This window comes from Anas platyrhynchos, chromosome 2 (assembly GCF_047663525.1).
Source record: "Anas platyrhynchos isolate ZD024472 breed Pekin duck chromosome 2, IASCAAS_PekinDuck_T2T, whole genome shotgun sequence".
Taxonomy (NCBI): Eukaryota; Metazoa; Chordata; class Aves; order Anseriformes; family Anatidae; genus Anas; species Anas platyrhynchos.
Window position 1 is genome coordinate 50,376,270 of NC_092588.1, and position 22,285 is coordinate 50,398,554.

The 22,285-nt window shown below is 46.3% G+C and overlaps 2 protein-coding genes across 6 annotated transcripts in view; both read right to left on the bottom strand.

Annotated features, from left to right (window-relative positions):
• Nucleotides 1-1,407: 1,407 nt before the first annotated feature.
• TWSG1 (twisted gastrulation BMP signaling modulator 1) lies at nucleotides 1,408-18,721 on the bottom strand. Its single transcript, XM_027452057.3, has 5 exons — nucleotides 18,562-18,721; nucleotides 17,550-17,752; nucleotides 13,234-13,333; nucleotides 9,466-9,732; nucleotides 1,408-3,767 (listed from the first exon to the last, which is right to left on the bottom strand). The coding sequence occupies exons 2-5, from the start codon at nucleotides 17,676-17,678 to the stop codon at nucleotides 3,586-3,588; spliced, it is 678 nt and encodes a 225-aa protein (XP_027307858.1). The 5' UTR covers nucleotides 17,679-17,752; nucleotides 18,562-18,721; the 3' UTR covers nucleotides 1,408-3,585.
• Nucleotides 18,722-20,667: 1,946 nt separating this feature from the next.
• ANKRD12 (ankyrin repeat domain 12) overlaps nucleotides 20,668-22,285 on the bottom strand; it is a 63,985-nt gene continuing 62,367 nt past the window's right edge. For all 5 annotated transcript variants that reach the window (XM_038175428.2, XM_038175429.2, XM_038175430.2 and 2 more), the window contains one exon: nucleotides 20,668-21,973. In XM_038175428.2, coding sequence (XP_038031356.2) covers nucleotides 21,788-21,973 — 186 coding nt within the window. In that variant the 3' untranslated portion in view covers nucleotides 20,668-21,787. The remainder of the gene's footprint in view (nucleotides 21,974-22,285) is intronic.

Consider the following 22,285-nt stretch of genomic DNA (forward strand, 5'->3'; position numbering starts at 1 on the left):
TTCACGTCGCAGCTAATGCTCTGGGGGATTTCCGTCGGGGAAAGGCTGGACTGCTCCTGGCAGCAGAAGAGAGGGAGGTTACTTGGGTGACATCCGAAGGCATCCGGGATGATCGCCTGTGAGGAGCTCCACTCGAAGCGACAGTCGCCAGAGGCTCTCAGTTCTGAAGAATAAGCATTATCAGCGGCTGTTGCCAACACAAGTTTGCACACAATGGGCCCATCAGCTAATGAACACGGAATGAGCCCTCTCCCATTTTTTGATGAAGACAAACAAGAGACTGTGAGCAGAGCTTAGAAGACCAATTTCCTGCCATGTGAAATACATTTGGCTGACTCCTGACTTTACAAAACTCGTTGTGGTCTGAAGCCTGCTTAGACAGAGGCACGTTCTTACCCTACACACCCTGCATTTACTCCTCCTAAAACTGTTTTAAGGACAAAGTCAAGCAGAGATGGCAAGCTCTCTGCTTTGAAATTTGTCTTGCTGTTGCATCTGAGCCTCTTATGTGTAATGAAATAATAATGGAGATACAGAAAGCATTTTTGTCAGGAAAAAAAAAAGGGAGAAAAAAAGCACAGCTGTGTAAATGAGTAATTCCCTGCCATTTTCTCTCAGTTGAAATACCTCTTCAAGAAAGCCAGCTCAATGGTTGAGGTTGTCTGTTTATTAGTGAAAGCTAATAACTTCTTCTGATCATCAGTCTAAAGTAGCCCCTCAGAAGCCATTTTAGTATCTCATGTTCTAAGTTTGTCCAAAATTAGTCAGAAAATAATGCTCCTTTGAACAAGATGGCTCCTCCCAAATATGATCAGCTCAATAGTTAAAGCATGTTCAGTGGTTCACTGGCACTCGGTCTATGTGGTTGGATCTGCTGGTACCATGGATGAACTCCCCAGGAAATAAAGCGCTGTGAAGTCATTTTTTGCTTACACAACTAAAAGAGCTGTGCACACAGTGGAAAGTACCAGATAACTTCCAGAAATCAATTCCACATCATGACCAAAGGCCAAAGCAAGCGCACTCATTTTAGTGCAGAAACCATCCATCTTCCTTCCTTGACTAGCCACATAATTGAACTGAGAGTTGAACTTGGTATTGTCATGAAACACCCGGTCCTTCAGAGGTGAAGAAAAACTGGCAGAACTTGAAAAAAGGGCCTGCGCTCCCCACGGCCTCTGTTTCTCCCAGTCCTGACTGCACCACGACTTAGTTTCAATGGGGAGAGGGGGTGATGAGAAATGCTCTCTCAAAACCCTCAAAGAGGGTGGGTGCCTGTACAACTCCCTTGAGAGTTATGGAGGTACGCTATTTTAAAGTCTTTGCACTCATTCAGATTAGTAACTTTTATACTATGCTTCCTGGTAACATTTGCCTTGACAAAATCACGAGAATGAAAACACAAGAAACAGTAATGTCTTTTTATTAAAATACCTCTTAAAACACTCATCGTAATAAAATACATTTGCTATTGCTGTATGACATTAGCATACACGCAACGCTTACAGCAAACTCTAGACAGCATTAAGAATTACAAAAATAAGGCAAGCCCCAGAAAGTGTGCATCCTCACTACCTACTCTCAGGCCATTACACAGACCGATCTATTTACAATTTTATGCTGTTCCCCCAGGGTTTCCCAGACACGTGTTAGGCAAGTCTCCTCCACCCTCGCTGTTCCTTTGACTTGACCTCAGTGAAATCCTGGTGATGTGAGCGGAGTCGGTGTCACAGATCCACGACAGCACGTGCCTACCCAGAAACATCAGCTCTGTTTTATTTTGTTTTGTTTTTCCTCTCATAGAAGATTCTGAACTACGGTAGCGTTTCAAATAATTTAACATTTTGAAGTCTTAAACATGCTAGCGACCTGCAGGAATGCTCACTACGTGCCTTCTGAATTGGTGAAGAACAACGCATCGTCCTCCAGCCAGAAGCGGGCACAGCTGCTCCTAACATATTCTTTCTCTCATTCATTTTAAGGAAATCAGGAAAAAGAAAAGATAACATGAATCGTCAGATATGCAAAGATCAACTCCTTCATTACAAGCTAGGTTCTTCTATTCACATCTACAACTTTTTATCACTTAATTGCAAGTTTAAAGTATGCCGGTACTCCGTTATCTGCTAGTTCAAAACAAACTGTCATCTTTCAAGTACTTCTTTACAGCTGGAAAAGAGACTGAAGAAAGTAACGTTATTTCACAAGAGTTATTTATATATTGGCTTGTTGAAAGAGCTGTATGAAAAAACCACCCAGGCAACCTTTCAGTAAAATAAATGTAAAATGACTGCTTTCATTTGTACACGGTACAGATACACAGGAGTGACTAGAAACAGTGGAATCCCTCTGGACTGAGGTTAGTGAGAGAAACAGGACTAGTCAAATTCTTTGTGTGTGCATATAGATAAACGCATATATGCATTAAAAAAACAAGGAGTTAAAAAATACACCATTATAAATACCAGAAGCTGATCCTAAACTACTCACGCACTTTATTCCTGTACTCAGTACCATGATCAGTGGAGACTTCATTGGGTCCTAACAATCACCATGTAACATGTTACAATTCTTTTTTACAGACATGGACAAGGTTCTGTACCCAGAACACCCTCACTTTGCCTTTGAGGACACATCTTCAATGACAACATCTGAAGGGAAAAAAAAAGGATTAAGTTTTGGAATAAATATTCAGAGCAAACTAAATGTGAAGGTGTCTGCTGCCAACTGCTCAACCATAGCACCTGCTAGTTCACGCTGTTTCATTCTTCTTTATTCACTTAGTCATTAAATTCATAATAAACTTTCATGTTCCCTTTGCTGCACCGAATGTTCAGAAATTAAGCGTCCCTAGAGAACAGTGCAAAAAGAGGGAGATGCAACTGCACCTAACGTATTCAAGAAGACTGAAAAGATTTTTTTTCAGTTCCCAACGTACTGAAAAGTGCAGGGCAAACAAAACTTGTAGAAGTGTCCCATACAGTGTTGTGTTGGGCAGCCCTTCTAAGAAGCTAGGATTTTATCCATGACAGCCCACATTTTGAATTTGAAGGGAAAGCATTACTTATTCTTCAAATACCGTTTTCACAATAAAAGGCTACGCTCAGAAACTGAAAGGTAATAAGATTTGAAAATAAAAACCTAAAGAACTCTCCCTCTTCAACTCAGTATCCTTTTAATTACTTGTTGAACTTAGACGATGGGAATCTCATTACCACGTGCTTAAGGCTTCCCTACCCTAACTACTAGCTCTAGTATTACCTCCTGAAAACCAATACAGTCGATAGTTTCAAATCAGAGGAAAGCAAATCAGAACAGCAAGGATGAGCACAGCTGTACCATTCGAACAGAAACAAAGAAAAATAAACTTAAAACGTAATGTCAAAACATCTACAAGTTAGCCTTGCTTGAATTAAAAAACAAAAAAAGGAAAAAAGTTTCAAATTTTATACATCTTTTTTCAACCAGCTACATTTAGTTGCAACCAGTAGGCACTCCACCACAAGGCAGTGTTTTCCAATCCCCAGCTCGGAACTGCGAGGGATTACTTTGGCCTCCATAGTACTGTATTTCACTTTTCCTGCTTCAAAACATACAGTTCATGCATTTTACAGTTTTGCTGCCGTAGTCGATGCATTCTGGGCCGATACACTCACAGCAGGCGTTGTGAAACCATCGGTACTTGGACGCTCCCATGGACTCGCAAGAGATCTTGCACTGATGTATTGACATGCAGTCATCAAAATACACCACAGTACACATGTGTTCTAAACCAAGAGGGGGAAAAAATGGTTTTAAAGGTCTTAAGGTACTTTAAAAGGTCAGTTAAAAATTAATTACACATATAGCTTTCGAGGTAGGAGTGCAATCATCATGACTATGAAGCATAAAGGGAAAAAAAGGCGATAGGGAAAGCAGAGAGAGGAGGCAGAGACCCTAGGGGAGTGAGATCTGTCAATTTTAAGTTCTCAGTGTCTACAACTCAGTCTGTTGTCTGCTAGGATGAGCTACGCTGAAATAACAAACCAGCACGTGTCCTCTGGAGGTACAATCTTTAGCATTAAGATACCACTTTTGCTGTTGCTGGCAGTTTTTGTATGTTATCACAAAATACTTACATTTCAGAGAAGTTGTTTTAAAAACATCAAACCCCACTCATTTAAGTATAAACATTTTCTCCTCGCCCCCCTGGTTCAACACTACTCTCACACCACATTTAATCAGTGCGTCTAGAGCCACAGAGCCCCGTTTTCCTTGGCTTCAAACAGCACGCTTTTTTAATTATTGTCTTCAGCAGCACCAGTTTTACTATGACGATTAGGAAATCCTCTCTGCCTTGTTGTCTAAGCGCTCTCTTTGTTGTTCAGTGGCTTGAAATGCCCTGAAGTTTGGTGGTGTAACCCAAAACCGGAGCTGAGGCTTTTACCACAGCTCCAAAACAAAAAGCAGCCCTCCACGGCCGGCTTCCAAGTCCCCGAGCTGACGGCTCCCTCCAACTTTTCTCTCTGCTGCGCCTGTGATTACCCCACAGATAACTCTTCATCCTCCAAAGGATCTTGACTGCAGGACATTTACCCCCAGGACTTGTGAGCTGGGAGCAGCAGGAGGCTTTCTAGCCTCTTTCTGCTTGAAGTGTGTGGACCCAGAAGAAACATACTGACCTACACCCCAGGTGGATTAGGAAAATGTGATCCAAACAGACATAATAAATCAGACCGTGTTGGTTTCATTGTTGTTTTTCTTTTTTTATAGTGATTATGGAGAAGGGGAAGCAACCAAAGGATGCCAGGCGCGATGCAGCTGTTAACCACAGCTTTCATGCTGCCAGCCCACTGAAAGCAAGGGAGTGTTGGCTGCTTTGTTCAGGCTCTGAGCTGACAACCTTCTCGCAGGCACCACGCACAAAGCGAGAGGCATGAGGAGCCCTGAGGAGGAAGCGCGGAGCCATAGCTGAAGCAGTTCTCAGCTCTCAGGAAAGCTGTGCTGTGAGTAAAGCTGCAGTTATTCAAGAAATCTCGGAGAACTTGAAGTACTGCTGGGAATGTCAACAAAAAACGCAGTGGCTGCCTAAGTCCCGTCCCGTTCTTGGCACTTCTCTTTCTACAGCCCTTGAAAATAAAGCCCAGCAGGCACCCTCGTACACCAAACAGTCCCAGGATACCAGGGCAGCCCCGTTTCTGTCCCCCTCACTGCTCACAGGAGGTTCTCAGGCATCAAATGGAGGCCCAGAGCTTCTGCCACAGGCGCTCCTAAATCTTCCTGGATTAGCTGGGATTAGAAGAGTTCAGTAGGAAAGGACCTACAAAGATCTCTGAGCCCGACCGCCTGCCCACGTCAGGGCTAACCAAAACTTACCGCATATTACCGAGGGCATTATCCAAATCTCTCGCTGCGAAATCAGCTTTGGAGGCGCCACCTCCACCTGACTGCCCCTAATCTCCGGACTAGCTGCAGAAGGCACAGCCTCTCGTGGCTGAACAGCAGCAAAACAACCTTGGAAAAAAAGCTGGAATACGTAATTTTTAGGCCGCAAAAATCAACGACACCGAACTACCCCTGGCTGAAGTTGCAGTCTCCTGCTCCGTGCGATGCAGCCCACACGTGCTCTGCGTCGGTGGCTCAGGGCACAGGGACAGCCTGTGGAAAAAGCAGGGCTGTAACCCAAAGAGCAGAGCACACGGAGCTACACGCAGCTACACAGCCCTGCTCCTCCTCAGCAGAGCCGGTGTTTCCGCCCAGACGCCAAATTTTGGAAAGAGCTCCTCACACCAAGCATGAAATCCCCCTTCACAGGCTGCAGAAACAGGGTCGTAAAAAAAGAACTTCGACCAACCAAAAGTGCTGGCTCAGTGGGGATCTGGGGGAGTATTTAAATTGTTGAACAAACTTAATTAGGCAGGCACTGCTGCCTCCCTGGGTGTAGATAAAAGGGATGGACAGGGAAGGGGAAGAGGAGCGGCAGGAGGCTGCCAGCTCCCTAGCTCTTTTTTGCCATATCACCTGTTAGAAGTCAAAAAACAACAAAAGCAGCATTTTTTCAGTATCTTCTTGGCACAGCTTCAGAGGCCGATGCCCTTTACGGCCCTGCCAGACCTCCTCTACCTGGCTGGCACTCGCGGGAAGCCTGGGCCCAGAGCTGCCACCATGCGCCGTGTCACCGAGCAGTTTGAGTCGGAAACCCTCAAACTACAAAGCAGATTTTGTTTCATCAGCTGCCAAAAGATTATCTGACTTCCCCCTCTCCCTCCTGCCAACATCCTGTCATCATCTGCAGTGCTTCGGCTCGTTCAACCATCTCAACCCGCTGCTCAGAGCTCCGAGGGTATCAGCTAAAAGCAAAGCCAAAAGGAAGAAGAAGAAAGCTCAGATGCAACCCCAGATTCATAACCACGGTGAGCAGTGGCTCCAACGCCTGAAGCCACCGATACGAAGAGCTCCACCTTCACCGGAGGGGAGGGAAGGCACTCGTTAGGGTAATAATAATAGGGGAAGCTCGAGGTGGTAGCTGTGGTAGGCTGAGGCAGGGCAGGGATGCTTTACATCCTGCTGCATCCCCCCTTGGCGCTGATCCGCAGCCTTCTTCCTTCTTTTCCTCCTCCTCCTCCTCCTCCTGGGGCCCGGTGGCTCCCCACCGCCATGCACAAAGACCTTCGGTTCCCCAAAAGCCGGCGCTGCTTTTCCTGGCAGCCGCCCAGGGCTGCAGAGAGCAAGTCTGGCGGCCCACAGCAGCTTCACGCCGATCCCCGCGCGAGGGCGGGCTGAAATTAAAATCAGAGGCGAGGGGTATTTATAGGCCGAGCCTCTCCAAATTTGGGGATGTTTTCCATAGGGCAACGCGCAGCCTGCTGTCCCCTGACCAAAATCTTCATCTCTCCCTTTACAGGCAACAAAAGAAGAGGGGCTGCTGGCAGCGCACCACGCTGGAGCAAAGCACGCACGGCTCCGCAGAAGCAGCCCAAAATAGCGAGGGAGAAAACAGAAAGCATCTGTGTTCCCGCTCACAGGGGGATTTTTTTCAAAGCCCCCGAATGCCACGGCCTTAAAGACAACCGCCATCCGGAAGGCATCTCCATCTGCAAGATCTGCCGCTAGGACTAGCAGCGTGTCTGGCAAGCAGGGAAGGGCACGGAGGCCGTCTGCAGTTTCTTCAGCTGCAGGCAAAATTTGTGTTTCCTGCGACTGAGCAGGCAGCCCCGCGTGCACACCGCCCCATCCTCTCCCACAGCGCTTCTTCTCCCACGTGCTGGCTTGTTAAACCACAGCGACGTGATTATGGGACCCAGCTCTGCATGGGAAGCAGCCGCCAGGCTCCTGCAACTTCCTGGGCTCCCTCCCTCCTTCTAACCAGGCTCTCGGGCACTTCACCTCCTACCCCTCCACCTCTCAGTCATTGCTTCCCCCATAAACTCAGTCAAAATGTTTTAGCAACAGTGGCACCGCACGGGCGGCGTAACGTTCAGCACACCAGAGGCAGCTGGCCACGTGTCCTTGCTTCCACCATACCAAAAACATCAACTGCCCGAGGCCGGCAGCTAATTTTTCTTTCCACCTCTTGTTCCCACACCTCAACTCAGAGTTTTTAGAAGCAAACCTTAGCACAACTCCACAACAGGGTGACGTATTTAAAAGTATAAGAAATTGAAAGCCATTTTTCTACCTTTTCCTATTCTTCACTGATCCCGAAGATGGAGGAGGCAGAGCCAGAGGTTACAGAAATGGCTCTGACATTTATTTCTCTTCTAAGTGTCTCCTGAAGCCCCAAAACCCGAGGTATTTGGAAGCTATTTCCAAATATAACTGTTGGTTTTGGAACGCCATCCTTCCAGTGGAAGCTCTCCCAGCCTCATCTCTACCAGGTCCTTAGCAAATGAGACGAAGGAGACTTTTGACGGCGAAAAAAAATTGCAGTTACGTATTTTCTGTGTTGTTAAACTCAGAACTCCTCCACACCCTTGAGATGCAATCCCAATTCCAAGTTTAATCCAAAGCTATCATTAGCCCGTCCTGCTGGTGCGGGAGGAAAGGGCTGTCGGGGAACGGCCATCCGGCTGCTCTACCTAAGTACAGCGGGCTACATTCAAGGTTGTTCCAAGCACAGGTTTTTTTTCCAAGTATAATTTACCTCCTGAAATGCTGTCGTGTTTGCACACATGGCTTTTTGTGGCTTGCCATTTAACGTGGCTTTCTGCATCGCTCTCAGAATGGTGACCAAGCGTTTTAATAACGTCAAAGGCTCGCAAATGAGATGTTTGCTGACCATCTGGCTTCCCGGTTCTGGAATTAATTTCTTTTTCTACCATGCCTTAACCAAAGGAAGTTAGAAAAGTTGCCATTACGGTTCCGTTTAATCAATAGCAGGCCTGCTCAGAGACATAACTAGGTCAAAGGTTCACGATGGCATGGAAAAGCAGCACGTCCATCAGTATCTTGCCTTGATAAGATAAAAGCGCCATCACAACAGCGACACGTGGGGTTATTAGTGCTTAAAAGTGTGTGTTGGGAAGGAAGCAAAGCATTAATTACACTACAATAAAACAAATCAGATGCTCTTTTCCCCTGTTAAGCAGCAATCTTACTGAGAGCTGTTTGTAAGAGTCCTTTAAGTCTGATGTAATGATTTGCACGAAAGAGTATTTCAGGTTTAGTATAGAAACTGAGAGGCACTGAGAAGTTTTCTTATCCCACTGCTGTCATGCCTCAAACTTCTCATCTTTTACTCTCTCACCCAGCACACAATACTCTGGAGTGTGTCCTCCAAACTGAAGGTGGAAATATATTTTATATGTATGTATAAAATAAATATAATTACATAGACATATATATAAATAAGGGCAGGAAGTCCTTATATAAGTTGAAAGCCTGCAACCCCAAAGTACTTATTTTTAAAATTCTCTGTCAAATCCCTCCTCACCTTGCTAATCTTACTCAGGTTTACTATAAATGCTGGATTTTCCACAAACCGGACGGAGTTCAAGTCATGCCAGCTCAGACCTCAGGAGTAAACACCCAGCCCAGGTGCCGTGGTTTGTGGCACGTTGCTTCCTCACGCCTCTGAAGCCGTGCATTTCAGTCACCTAGCGCTGCACTGACACGGTGAGGTGGGTTCAGTTTTGGCCAGTCCTGTCTCCTAAGCTCCAGGTGTCTGCTTCAAAGGACATTACCTGCTGGTGCCCGTGAAATTATCTGAACAAACTGCCTCATGCTACAGGAGGAGCTATACAGGTGACAAACTCGCATCATTCAGTGTCTCCTAAGACCCTCGGTCACTTTAACATCATCCTCCAGGTTCCTCAATGCTTTTGCTTCACTCCTTCTTATGTCACGCTCAGAATTAGCCTCAACTTTTTAGGTATGTTATATGGGAAAAGAAGCAGCTAGCACAGAGCAGCACAGAAGATGCCCTGAGAAAGCTCCTGGAAGAGACCGGAGGAAGTGCCGGGAATTTCTCACCCTCTGCTCATTTACCTTTGTCGCTAGAGTAAGGTGCGTGGACGTTGTTGCTCGGCACAGAGACGTTCTGATGCTGCGGCTGGTTGACTGTTTCTAAAAAGGAAACGAGGTTCTCGTGGTGCGACAGTTCTTCTGCAACGGGGAAGGAAACAATATTCCAGTTCAGCTGGGTATCCCCTTCCGTGAGCGCCCGGAACAGCGAAGGGATCGGTTCGTGCAGCTCCTCTACAGTGCTCTTGGACGTTGGCGGCGTGTCGCTGTAATTGCGAGGGTTGCACATGCCTGCAGAGGAACGAGAGAGCGAGTTACACAAAAAAACACGCCTGCGACCTGTGAGATCCAAGAGAAAAGAAAAAAACCCTCTTTTTCACTTCTCTTTCCATGCTCTAGCATTACATATCAGATCACGAGGAGTTCAGCGGAAGGTTTGTTCCCCCTGGGAAAGGAGACAAAGCGCGGCGTAATCGATAGCGGCACGAATCTGGACTGGAAGCTCCCGACTGAACCCAGATAGCATCTTGACAAGGCCGGAGGTACACGAAGCTTTTGATCACAATTCAAGTATTCGATCTCCTTTGCTTCAGCAGCGTACTAGATCTTACTAGTCACCTGCCAGGGGTGCAAAGATCAGTATCAGGAGCGAGCAGGAGTCTGAATTACTTCACCTGCTTAGCCACGGCTGAGGTGTTCCTGGCTTTTCTACTTAGTTGGAGGGATCGCTACAGGCAAAAACGTTCATTTCCAGCCTACCTCTTCCACATTTTTCTCCATCTCCTGGGGAATCTTTTTTGAAGCCTATTGTCCACCTCTGCAATCCTCTTTGACAGTTCCTACAGACAAGTTTTGTGATGTGCAGTGTGCAGGGGGCAGTTTTTCATTAACCATTTAAGCACAACTGTTTACTACCAGCAAGGAAACTGCAGGGTATCTTCATCTCATCAAAACACTGAAACCTCCAAAACTGAAAATAAAAGTTGTATCTGCAGAGGTATTTAAACCCAGAAGCCATAAAATACTATCAGAAGTCACCTGGCAAGAGACAGAGAAATCTATTTTCCTCACGTACATCTGGATATCATTTTGGGTAGTTTCACAGATAGTTTTAGCCAGCTACAGCTGCAGAGCAAACCAGTCCTTCACTACTCTTCTTTCAAAGCCATATGGGATGTACATGTTTGAAGTCTACCTGCCCCACACGCTCAGAAAAGCATCTCTTGCCCCGTAGACCCATCAGGAGTCCAGCTTCAGAACTCATGTTTAACCAGAACTTTACACAAAACCACAATCTTTTCAATTTCAGTCGGCATATTTCCCTAATGGACAACGAGCAAAGTTTGCCTGTAACAATTTCAGCGTGAGGTCTGACAGGACTCAGGCGTGCTGTCAGCATTACCAGCAACATCTAGCAACAGGAACAGCACCTGACAGGCAACTTCTGTAGAAAGGTGAGCCAAGTACTGGCAAAAAAGGAAAAGCCTCTTCCAAAGAACATCAGGTCACACTAAAAAACAATTCCACTTAAGCCAGCTTCCCACTGCGAACGCTTTATTTTGCTACCCCTCATAAAACAACTTGTTATTCACAGATGTTCTTGGACTCCGTGCTTGAACTAAGCATTTACACCACTGCATTACCGCCTTTTAGGGAACCCTTGGAATATTCACAATAAACTTGTAATAAGGAAAGCCCATCCAAAATTTAATGAGGAAGGACTCAACGTGGCACAGACATGTCAAGAGACATTGCTGTGAAAGGGAAACCAACAAGCTTTTCCAGAAGCCACCTCTGTCAAGTGAGACTTGAAGGTGGCTTTCACTGATAAGAAAGACATGTGGGGAGGAAAAAAAGCATAAAAGCAGAAAGAATGTTTATCAAATGATTGCAGTTTGTGTGTGTATCAATCCAATAAGAAGATACAATCTTATAATGAACCAAGAAACCACTGCTCATGCCACTGGTAATTGCTCATTCCACAAAGATCCTTCCTCTTACCATTTGTTATGGTATTTTAACGTGTAATTACAGTACAGTAGCTTTGGTTAAAATGAAAATAAAGAGCTTAACTTACGAGCAACTGGTAAGGAACAAACATGTCCACATCACTGCTTTGGAAGGCAATGATTTATGACAAAATACAGTAACTAGATTTTAAAACATAACTGAGACACTATGCTAGAGCTAGGTCTCTTGTCATGGAAGGAAATGCAGATGTGTTCCACTGTAAAAAAAAAAAATAAATAAAATATTCGTGCCAATTTAGGTACTTTCCTTTCTTTCCTGCCTTCCTCTTACCCAACTCTCTCAGTACAGACTTACTGAAAATCTAAGCTCCCGACCAGCATCACAGCCCCCCCAGGGATTTCAGCCAGCCACAGAGCTGTACCCTGCGTTCCCAAGCACTCCCAATCCATCTTCCTTGGGCACGGATGGAAAGATGCAGAAATGGACTGCAGAAACAAGGGAAGCAAGAATGCCAGGGAAACCTCTCACCCCCACCCTATGTTAAAGGGAAGCATAATTCCTGCTGAGCAGGACCACACCACGCAGCCAACAAGTTCGGAGGCACCAGCAGAACCATCAGGAGATGTTTTTGGCTACCCAGTGATGGGAAACGGAAACTAAAGCCTTGCTAGCTTCTCTCCTGGATAACACTACAGGAAACAGCAGCGGAACAGGGAGTAACCTGTGGATTTGGAAACAAAAATCCCCATGTGTAGACTTTTTTTTTTCTTCACAATCCCAATAGCTAGGTTCTTTCCCCTCCTGCAGTACATCTGCATGCTGAGCCTTGCTTCCTACAGCAGATGATGCATTGTTCTGGAGGAGGGAAGCCACCTCCTCTCCTCCCCACCCTCACGACTGAACATGACCACAGTGCTCTTTGGTATTTCATTACAAAAAGCAAGAAGACGTTGGAAGGGCAAAGGGGATGGGGGAAAAAAGAATATATATCACTTTGTAGTGAGCCCATTAAAAGATTTCAGCTCAAATAGAAAAACCAAACTCAAGACCTCCTCCTAAATTTACAGCCAGAACAGGTGCAGGGGCTGAAAATACTTTGTGCCACTGGGGAGAATGAGGTTAAGGATGGGAGCGTGCCACGCTGCTGCTTCCTGCAGGATGGAAAGCAAGAGTAAGTGAGTGAGAACCACGCAAGAAGCAATTTTGTCATATTCACATCGTGATGGAATGGGAGAAGCAGAGAACAGTGAAAAAGAGCACTTTGAAGCTCATCATCCTCATGGACTCTGAGAAGAACCAGCAGGCAGAGAAGCTGAGCTCAGGTACAGCAGTCAGGATGCATCCCCCCTCGTGGGAGCCAGAGGGATTGTGAACAGCAGGAGACTTCCAGCAACCACAGAAGGATGAAGCTCTCAGCACATTGAAAACCCAAGGCAGAACAAGAACATGCCCTCCTTCAGCAGGGGCAGCTTTCACTTGCGGAAACCTTGGGGCTCTGAACACAATCTGCTAGTAACAATGCTGTTCTTGTCAGGGCTGTCACCTACTACAGCGCGATGCCTCTCTCTCACCTTCCAGAAAGAGCTCTTTTGGCAAACAGAAGAGCGATGGAAGAGTTGGGCCATGCATATTTACGACTAATCCCGAAGATTCACAGGGGAACTCAAAGCTAAAATTGTCCCTGCGTGGTACCTGTCGGTCCAACTCACAGTCAGAAACCTCCCTACAGCGTCCATCCCACAAAGCAGGTGCTGCGTGCTTGCACTGATGACAAGTTGACAAAAAGTCTGTGTTTTAGAGGCAAAACAAATGCGAACTTACCAACGCAGTCACAGCACTCATCCCAAAGTGTGCCGAGGCAGAGCATGCACTCCTTGCAGCAGGAACAGTTCCCTTCCCCTGGGCGGCACTGACACAGCTCCTGAAAAACACATCAGCGTGTTACACCGCAGCAGACCCAGACGTGAAACGCCAGCAGGGCACAACAATTCCTCCTCCAGCTCAAACTAAAAGAGCTCAGGACACTCACAGAGTGAGTAAATGGTAAAGCACTTGTAGCCAAAGCAGCAATCCGAGTTTACAAAAGGATCTTTTGTGAGTGTTTTTTTTTTAAAAAGACTAAATTCTAAACAGAGACCTGAAGTCAGCTAACAAGCATTTAAAAGAGAAAAAAATCCTATTCACGAGAAGCTGTTTGCTTCTGTGTGCCTGAATCTACAAGTTCTTTGAATGCTTTTCCCTCTTCCAGAGGAAATTCAAAGAAGGATGTTTCTTTATATATAAATAGCGAGCAGGAGTTATAATTTAGCTAAAAAAGGAAGTTACCATAAACAGTGCACATACTCGGAGGACGTGCAATGCCTGCCATCACACCTATCCCTGGATGCTAAGAGGAACTTACTTGGTTAAGTCAGCTGGACAAAACCATTTTGTGCATCTCTGGATGCTTGCTACGCCTTGCTCTCCATCTGCAGTGCCAGTAACTGTATGTCAATTTTTTATCCCAGGTCCAGCTGATTTACTTTTTGCTCTGAAGGAAACAACCTTCTCCCTCCTCCTGCAAAATAACACCCTGGGCACTTCAAAGCCTTCAGCGGCTTCCAGAAAGTAGAGCAGTGTGCACGTGTGTTTTTCTGTAATCACAAAGGCCTGGAAGCAAGAAGACAACCCCCGTTTTCGTATTACCCAAACCTGAAGGCAGAGGTTTAGCAGCCCCGCTGAAGGCGTGCACTGGAAGCATGGAAACATCCTCCACGTCCAGAGGAAATCTAAAAACCAGGCGGTGTGCTTCCTCTGGCTCACAAGCACGTAGCAGCAGTTCCAGTTTGGCCAAAAGACCGCGGCTAGCGGATGACAATCCATGGGCTTGGATTACGCCCTGGGCAAAACCTCACTTGTTAAACAAAAATCCCTCATTCCGGTATCATTCTCTTAGCTTCATCGCAGCTTAAGAATTACAAATCCTCTTAAAGACAGCAAAAAGACCAAATGCCCAAACTACTGTGTTCTGCACGATGCTGAGAAGCTACTGCCTGGGTAGTTTAATCCGAAGTGTTTGCACTTTTGGGGGATTGAGTGTGAGCTCTCTGTCCACACGCGTTCCTGCGATGCGCAGCCTTAAGCCTTATTTTATTTACAGAGTGGAAAAGTACCAAGGCTTCTGACTTCTTCACTCTCCAAGTTTATTCATGTCACCTATTACTCCGCTGTTTCCAAGCGAAGGATGGAAAACAGGCTCATTAAGGAGATATCCAAAGTTTTCCACAAGAGGAGACGCCACAGCCTCCGAAAGATGACTTATGTGAATGAATGACGCATTTCTAAAATATTTATCTTACAGCTCAACAAACAGATTGTGTCAGCCTCCGGAATAAAAAAGCCTGCATAGAGCAACTTTTAAAACCAGCCCCGAGTAAAGTACGGTTAGATGGGCCAGAAAGGAATATTAATATGTATTAATGTTGAAATAAAACTATGTATTTGTTCTTCAACAATACAACCAGGCAAACAACCTCACACTCATTAAAGACGTTGCAACACCAGCGAGCCAGTGTGTGGGAGGAGGTAATGCTCCATAAACCATTAAATGCAACATTATGAATCAAAGCCAGAGAAATCACCGAATTCAAGCTGTTTCAGCTCTAAAGACCAGCACCGTGAGAGCCTAAGAGAAGAGTATTGTTACAGAACTAAGCGTAACCTTAAATCCTGTACTTGCAATAGGAAAAAATCTTCTTGGTGTCCATGTGTCCGGACCACCTATCTTACCGACGTTGTTTTTACAGGGAGGGCTCACGAACACTGTGATTTTTAAAAATTTAACTTTGGTTTGCTTCTTTTTGTTAGCTTGGAGGAGGAAGATGGAAGAAGTGGCAGCCAAGCTGGTCTTCCGCGGGCGGTCTCCGTGTGTTTTTCCGTACGCGCCTTCCTCGCACGGAGATGATTTCCTTGCACCCCTCCTGGGCTCCTCCGACTGACTCACCCCCCGGACACCCGCACAGGACACATCTCTGGCAAAGAACGCTTCCACGGGCCGGGGGCGAAGCGGAGCCGAGGAGGAACGCTCCCTGTCGATAGCCGGGGGTGGCGAGGCGTCAGTGGAAGAAAGCATTACTCATGAGCGGGGCTGGCAGCCGCCCAGCCCCAACAGCCCAAGGTGCACCAGAGAACCTATTTTGCTGGGCAAGAAATAAGCCTCCCAGCCTAAAAATACGGCACTGCCTAGGAAGCAGACATGTTTGTACAATCGAGATATTTCTGTTCCGCAGAGCAAATAAAAGAATTTCTTTTTTTTTTTTTTTTTTTTTTTTCTGCATTTTTTCAAAGCTTTCTTGAAGCGACACAGGCTATTTTCTCGGCGCGGTGAGAAACAGGACCTGAAGGCATTGGCAGCCTCTTTGCAAACTGGAGGGGGGAGCGAAAGAAAAAGAGCTAATGTGTTTTTTCTTCTTTTTTTTTTTTCCTAGAACAGTTAATAACAGCAAATCTCCTGGAAGCAAACCAGCCGGAATAATGCTGTTAACCCAACTGTGTTACGTACTACGGCTACAGAACGCGGGCCGGCAGCAAGCTTTAGATACGTCAGCCCCAAAGCGGAAAGGGGGTGTTTATTTCATACCATGGGGCAAAAAAAAAAAAAAAAAAAAGGTCTTGGAAATGCTGAGGAGCTTGGGCCTGAGATTCCCAGGAGGTGAAGACCCAGAGGAAGGGAGATTTTAAGGGGAACGAAGGGCAGAGCCTCACGCTCCACTTCATTAACCGGAGGGATCTGCAAGATCCTGGAATGCAGGCGTGGGGCATGGCTCAGGGTCAGCTGCCTACCTGGGAAACGATGCAACAGCCACTCTAATCCTAATCCTAACCCCAAAACCAACCCTAACCCCAACCCCAAGTCGCTGGGGCCCAGGAAGGAGCTGCATCCAAAGCCTTGGAGGGAACCAACTTTGTGGTCCCTCCCTGCCTACGCTTGTAGGTCCCACCCGCAGCTCCTCTACCAACTGCAGGGAGCTGCAAAGTTTCCACGCAGGCTAAGCTGATGCGGAGAGGTGCCTCCAGCTATTTTCTTGCAGATCTTTGCTTACAGAAAACAAAAAAGCACAACACGAAAGCACCAGCGAAGCCAGGGCCCTCCAGACGCAAGCCGCAAGCCGAATGCGTGCGAGCTGTTGATCTCATGCTCCATCCTGGACCTAACAAAATAAATATTTATGTAGGGACCACCCTTACGCAGAGCAGCTCGCGAGGAGTGGCCGTGAGGACTGTGCTGACTTCTAGCAATGCTGGCAAGAAATATTTACATTAACCGTGTGCTTTTCAGGGCGCTTTTTCTTCTGCCTCCCCGCTCTGCTCAGCCAGGCACAGCCCCACGTCCTGCCTGCAGCTGGCAAACGCCACGTCCTGCTTGCTCCTCTCTCGGCTGCAAGCCGTGGCTCGTGCCAAGCTGGGAGGGTTGTGAAAATAGGACAGGGAACCGCGTGATGTGATGGTCAAGCGAACCCCCTTACTTTGGGCAGGCTTCACGCCTGGAGGTGGCACGAAAAAACGCAAGGGAAGGATGGCTGGCACATCTACACAAACACCAGCACCGTCTTCAAGAAGGAGAAAGTCAAAAGCTCCTCTCTCGCCCACACATTTAACAACTCTATAGACAATGGCTGAGCTAGGAGAAGCAGCATTTTTTCTTTACTATCCTTATTTATTTTTAATTTAAAGCGATGGTGGTGTAGAAGCCACAAAGAAGGTGGCTCAGCCGACAGCCAGTCTTCATTCTGCTGGGTGCGCTTGTGAATCTGGCAACTATTTTTATGCACAAACCAGATAAATAAGATTTATACAGAATGAAGTGCACATGGAGATGCTTCATGCCACCTCCGCATCGTTTTTCAGATCGTAATTGTACATTTACTGAATGACTTACTAGCATATGGTATCTGTGCTCTCTGCTTTTCCTTTCCCAGTCTACCAAGGGGTACTAAGAAATGGTTTAAAGAAGCTGGAGCTGACCATATGAAGGCTGGACTCGTGTTTAACACCCACTGCCCCCTCATTCACCTCACGGGTCCATTCTTAGGTAGCCCTGCCTGCTAATCAAGCATCGCTAACGAAGAGACAAGGCTCCAAAAACCTACTGACCCTACCTGGATGAGGCATTTGCTGACATCGCTGGCACACAGGGCCTTGTTGCAGCCGGCAGCCGGCTGGGCCCACAGCAGGAGCAGCAGCAGCAGCGCCGTGGCCGTGGGCGCCGCCACGTGCCGGGGCCTCATGGTGCCGAGAGGGCAACCTCGAGGGGCTGCTGGAGCCGATGGTTAAATCTCAATTCCTCTCCCCCTCGCCGTTCCTGGAAAGAAAAGAGATTAAATATGGCATTTTTGGCAGCATAAGGGAGGTCGGAGCCCTCCTCCCCCCAGGATCAAACTTCTTCATCTGGAGCTTTCTGCTGCGGCTCCTCTGGGCTAACGCCGCGGTGAGGCTGAGGTGAGCGGCCCCAAGCTCGCCCTGCACCCCATAAGCAGCAACAAGGAAAAAAAATAAAATAAAAATAAAAATAAAAATAAAAAAAAGGGGGAAAATCCCAACGGGGACACCCATGGGGCTGGCAGATAGCCCCGGGTGACCACAGCGGAGCCAAACCGGCGTCACCCCCAATTCAGCCGCCGCTGCCGGGGGCACGCAGGAAGCTGTTAAGTTTTATTTTCGGGCTGAAAAATAAAATAAATAAATAAACAAGTAAATAAATAAGAGTTAAACGGGGCTAAAAAAAAAAAAAAAGCCCCCAAGCCCGATCCCGGTGCGGCTCCCGGAGGCTTCGCAGCGCGGCGCGGCGCTCCCCGGGGCGCTGCAGGTGGCCGGAGCGGAGCAGCGGCGAAGCGAACCCGAAGAAAAAGGACAAAAAAAAACAAACAAACAAAAACACAAAAATACAAAAAATACACACACACACACACACACAAAAAAAGAGCCGGGACCGGGACGCGCCGGGCTCTCGGCGAGGCCGCATTGTTCTCACTGAGGGGGGGGAGAAAAAGCCCCGGGCCGGGCCGCCTCCCTCCGGCTGCCGGGGCACCAAAGGCCCCGCTCGGCTCCCTCGGCTTCTCCCCGAGCCCCCCCCCCCGGCCCCTCACCGCCTCCCCCCGGGGCTCCCCTCACCGCTCGGCGGCGCCGCGGGCCGGGGGCAGCCCCCGCGCTCCAGCGGCGGCTCCGGGGCTCCGGCAGGGACGGCGCGGATGGGCCCGGCCCGGCCCGGCCCGGCCCTCGCTCGGCCGCGGGCGGCCCCGCCTCGGGGAGCCGCCGGGACCCGCCCTCCGAGCGCAACCGGGGCGGGTTTGGGGCTGAGGGGAGCCGAAAAGGAGCCGGGGAGGGGTTTTTTGGGGGGTGCTCGGAGGAACAAAGGGGTCGGGAGCCGGGCTGGCGGCAGCCGCTAGGGGCGGCGCGGGGAGCAGGTGGAGGAGGAGGAGGAGAGGGGTAGGGGGATGAAGGCTCCGCGGGGCCGTGAGGTGGCATCTGCGGGCAGCCCTCGGGGTGGGGGGGGGGGGGAAGAAAGCTGCGAAGTCGTGCACCGCCCGCTGGCTGCTGCTCGGAAATAAAGCTGGAGACAAGGGGATCTGATCCCCAAAACGGCCACGTGGCGCTGCTTCACCCCCCCAGGTGCCCAGTCCCAAAAAACAAGCTCGGTCCCTGGCAGCAAGGGACCAAAAAAAAGCCAGGAGAAACCCAACAATCCCCCCTCAAGGCTTCCAGGAGGCAGCCTGGCTCTTTGGAGGGGATCACGGCCTTCTCCCCAGCGAGGTGATGCCGTGCTTCGCCTCAGCCCTCCCGGCTCGCATGGCACCGTGGAAATGCTGGAGGCACGCGCTGGGTCCTCACACAGTGTAAACGTGCACAAACGGGGCTGGAACACAATCCGGATTCACACAGGGAGTGTTGTCCCTGGGACTGCGACGCTTGAGGCTAGGCGACGTGGGCAAGGCGACGTTTACTGATTGGTATCAAAACATAACCTGTTGTGTGACACCGATACCAGCAAGGCATCTCCCCGTGTTAAGGCTATGCCTGAGAAACATCCATCTGTGGATCTCCATATAAGTTGTACTGTCAAAATAATTTTAATTCATCCAAGAATGTGCTGAAACTCCCAGAGCACTGTGAACAGCTTGAAGCCTTGCCCCTGCTCAGCCCTCCTGGACCCGCTCGCTGCCTGTGCAAGCTGCGGCTCTGCTCGATTCCCCCATCCCAACTCCACATCCACCCCATCACCTCCTCCAAACCCTCCTCCAAACTTTTTGTCACTCACTTCTTGCCTAACACACTCCCACAACCCAATGCAGCCGCTCTGTTCTTCATGAGGCATTCACATCCCATACTCCAAGAAACCTATAGTAGGTTTGCCCACTTCCAGATTTGTACGTTTACTTTTTATTACTCTGTAAATAATCTGACGGAAATAAATTCACACCCATTTACTAGTTGCAGTTTTATCCATTTTTTTCTTTTTCAGCAGGTGACAACTCAGATTTCTGTGTCATTTTAAAAACTCATCCAAAAGCAGCTGTGAAAATTTGACTTTCAGAATAACACTGTGTTTGCATTTTCCTTACTCTGCTTTCAATTCTCTGTGACATCAGGTAGGCAGTCCCGTATAAAAGCACAAACAACTCCTTCCTCCAATACCTTGCAAATTAAAAGCTGGGAAAAAAAAGAAGCACAGGGCAGGAATTACATATAAATGTATGCTTAATCCAGTTTTACTGTGCTTGAGTTACTGTCACTTTATTCTTGACTTGAACTGGCACCGATGTGCATACAGGAAGGAGTCTGCTGTCTGTGTAGTCTCTCATTCAACGCTCAGTTTGCTCTCCATCACCACAAAGGTACCTGGGCATTCACACAGACATAAGGAGTGAGTGTTCTTTCACCTGGTATTTAAAAAACAGTTCAAACCAAGTACTATAATCTCTTTTCCAGGTAACCGCCTCTCTTGCAAAAGCCCCATTTCTTTCAAAATGAATTTCACAGACACCAGATCCCAAGCATTCTTGAATAATTTATGGACTAGACTGTAACAAATCTTTTTCATGAATATCTATAACCTTCTCATAGTAAATAATTAACTAACTACTCACAGTTCTAAGGATTAAAAAAAAAAAAAGCATAAAATTTTGGTTTTGGTTGAGCCTCCCTACATACATCCTATAACAGGAATGATGACATTTCATAATAATCAAATGTTACAAATTAAGAAGAAATTCCAACTAGTAACATGACCAATAAAATTTATTAAACATTGTATTTACACATATTTACATATCCTTCCATAGATTATTAAAATAGACAATATACAATTTAAGAATTTTCATTCAAAGGCATTTTGTTGGAAAAAATAGGCTCTATTACGAGACCACCATATAAGAGAATTTTTTTTTTGTCGTGTTTTTGTTGTTTTTGTTTTACACAAAAATATTTTCAGCATAGTAAGTCATAGGTATGGCATTACAACAGCAGACTAATATGAAATATGTTTTTTGTAAATGCTACAGTTGTTTAGGTATCAGTTACTGAAGTAAAGGAGTTACGGGTTCTGTGAAGCATGCAATACAGTTCAGTTTCAATTCTTTTACAGTTATGGTGATGAAACAATCAGCTCAACTCAAACACATGCCATATTAAAAAGAACTGCCAACCAGGAACACACTACACTTAATAAAAACAACAACTTTGGTCCAATAAAACATTAGACAAAAACAGTTTTACAGTTAAAATATCTATATTATACAGGTTTGAACATTAATTACAAGACTATTTACATTTACACAATATGTATAAAATAAATTATTTAAAAATGAAGACAATATTACATCTTTTTTTTTTCCCCAAAAAAGAAAACTGTACAGTAATTTACAAAATATAATAAGATTAATAGACTATTTTCCTCCAAGTCATATATTGTCTTCCACAGGCTTTTTCATCATTTTTCTGTGGGAGTTCAACTGTTACTGAAATTTCATTATACAAAGCTTTATAGCAGATTTTAGTTTTTTTTTTTTTTTTTTGGTGGCTGTTTTTGTTATTAACAGCTTCCAGCGCTGTTAACTCACCATGTTTCGTCATCTTTTTCAGCAATAAGCTCTAAAGCTGTAAGCATTTTTAAAATACAGATAATGGTATTTACTAGGAAACTAACTTCAAAATTAGCATCCGTCTTCTGTATTGCGAACAAGACCCCACACAACATTTTTCTGAAGGAATACCTGAATTATTAAGAAAGGCAGTATTCCACAGAATTAAGTGCCCCGTCTTAAACAAACAAACAAAACCTTGTGTATCACTGCACCTCAGTCTCTAGTTTTCCATGGGAAGGGCCAGAAGATACGAGTTGTCATATTGGTGTCAATTCAAAGTCGTCATTAACATCAACAAGAGGAACATAAAACTCTTGAATTTCATAAATGCTGATAGATTTGTAAGTAGCAGGATCAAGTTCTTGCAGTTTAAGCTGCCACTCCAGTCTTTGTACTGCGTTTAAAGCTGCTGCTTCATGCTGCTGCCTCATCAAAAGGCACGTCTATTTTGAAATTAGAAAGAAGAAATTTAAATATTTGAAAAAAAAAACAACCCACACACCACATTGCAACAAAAATATTAAGAACAGAAAAAAGATCTAGGAGCATCTTTGATGGTAGTAACTGCCCCACTACATATTTAAGATGTTACAGATTATTCCATTAAATTATATGGCAACATTTTTTTTTTAAATATTACTAGACCTTCATTCATGTTGCCCTTAACATATTTACAATAACTTAAAATTTTGCGAATATATACAAATACATATACAAATCTATGGTTTCTTAATGTAGTTATTCATCTCATCTTT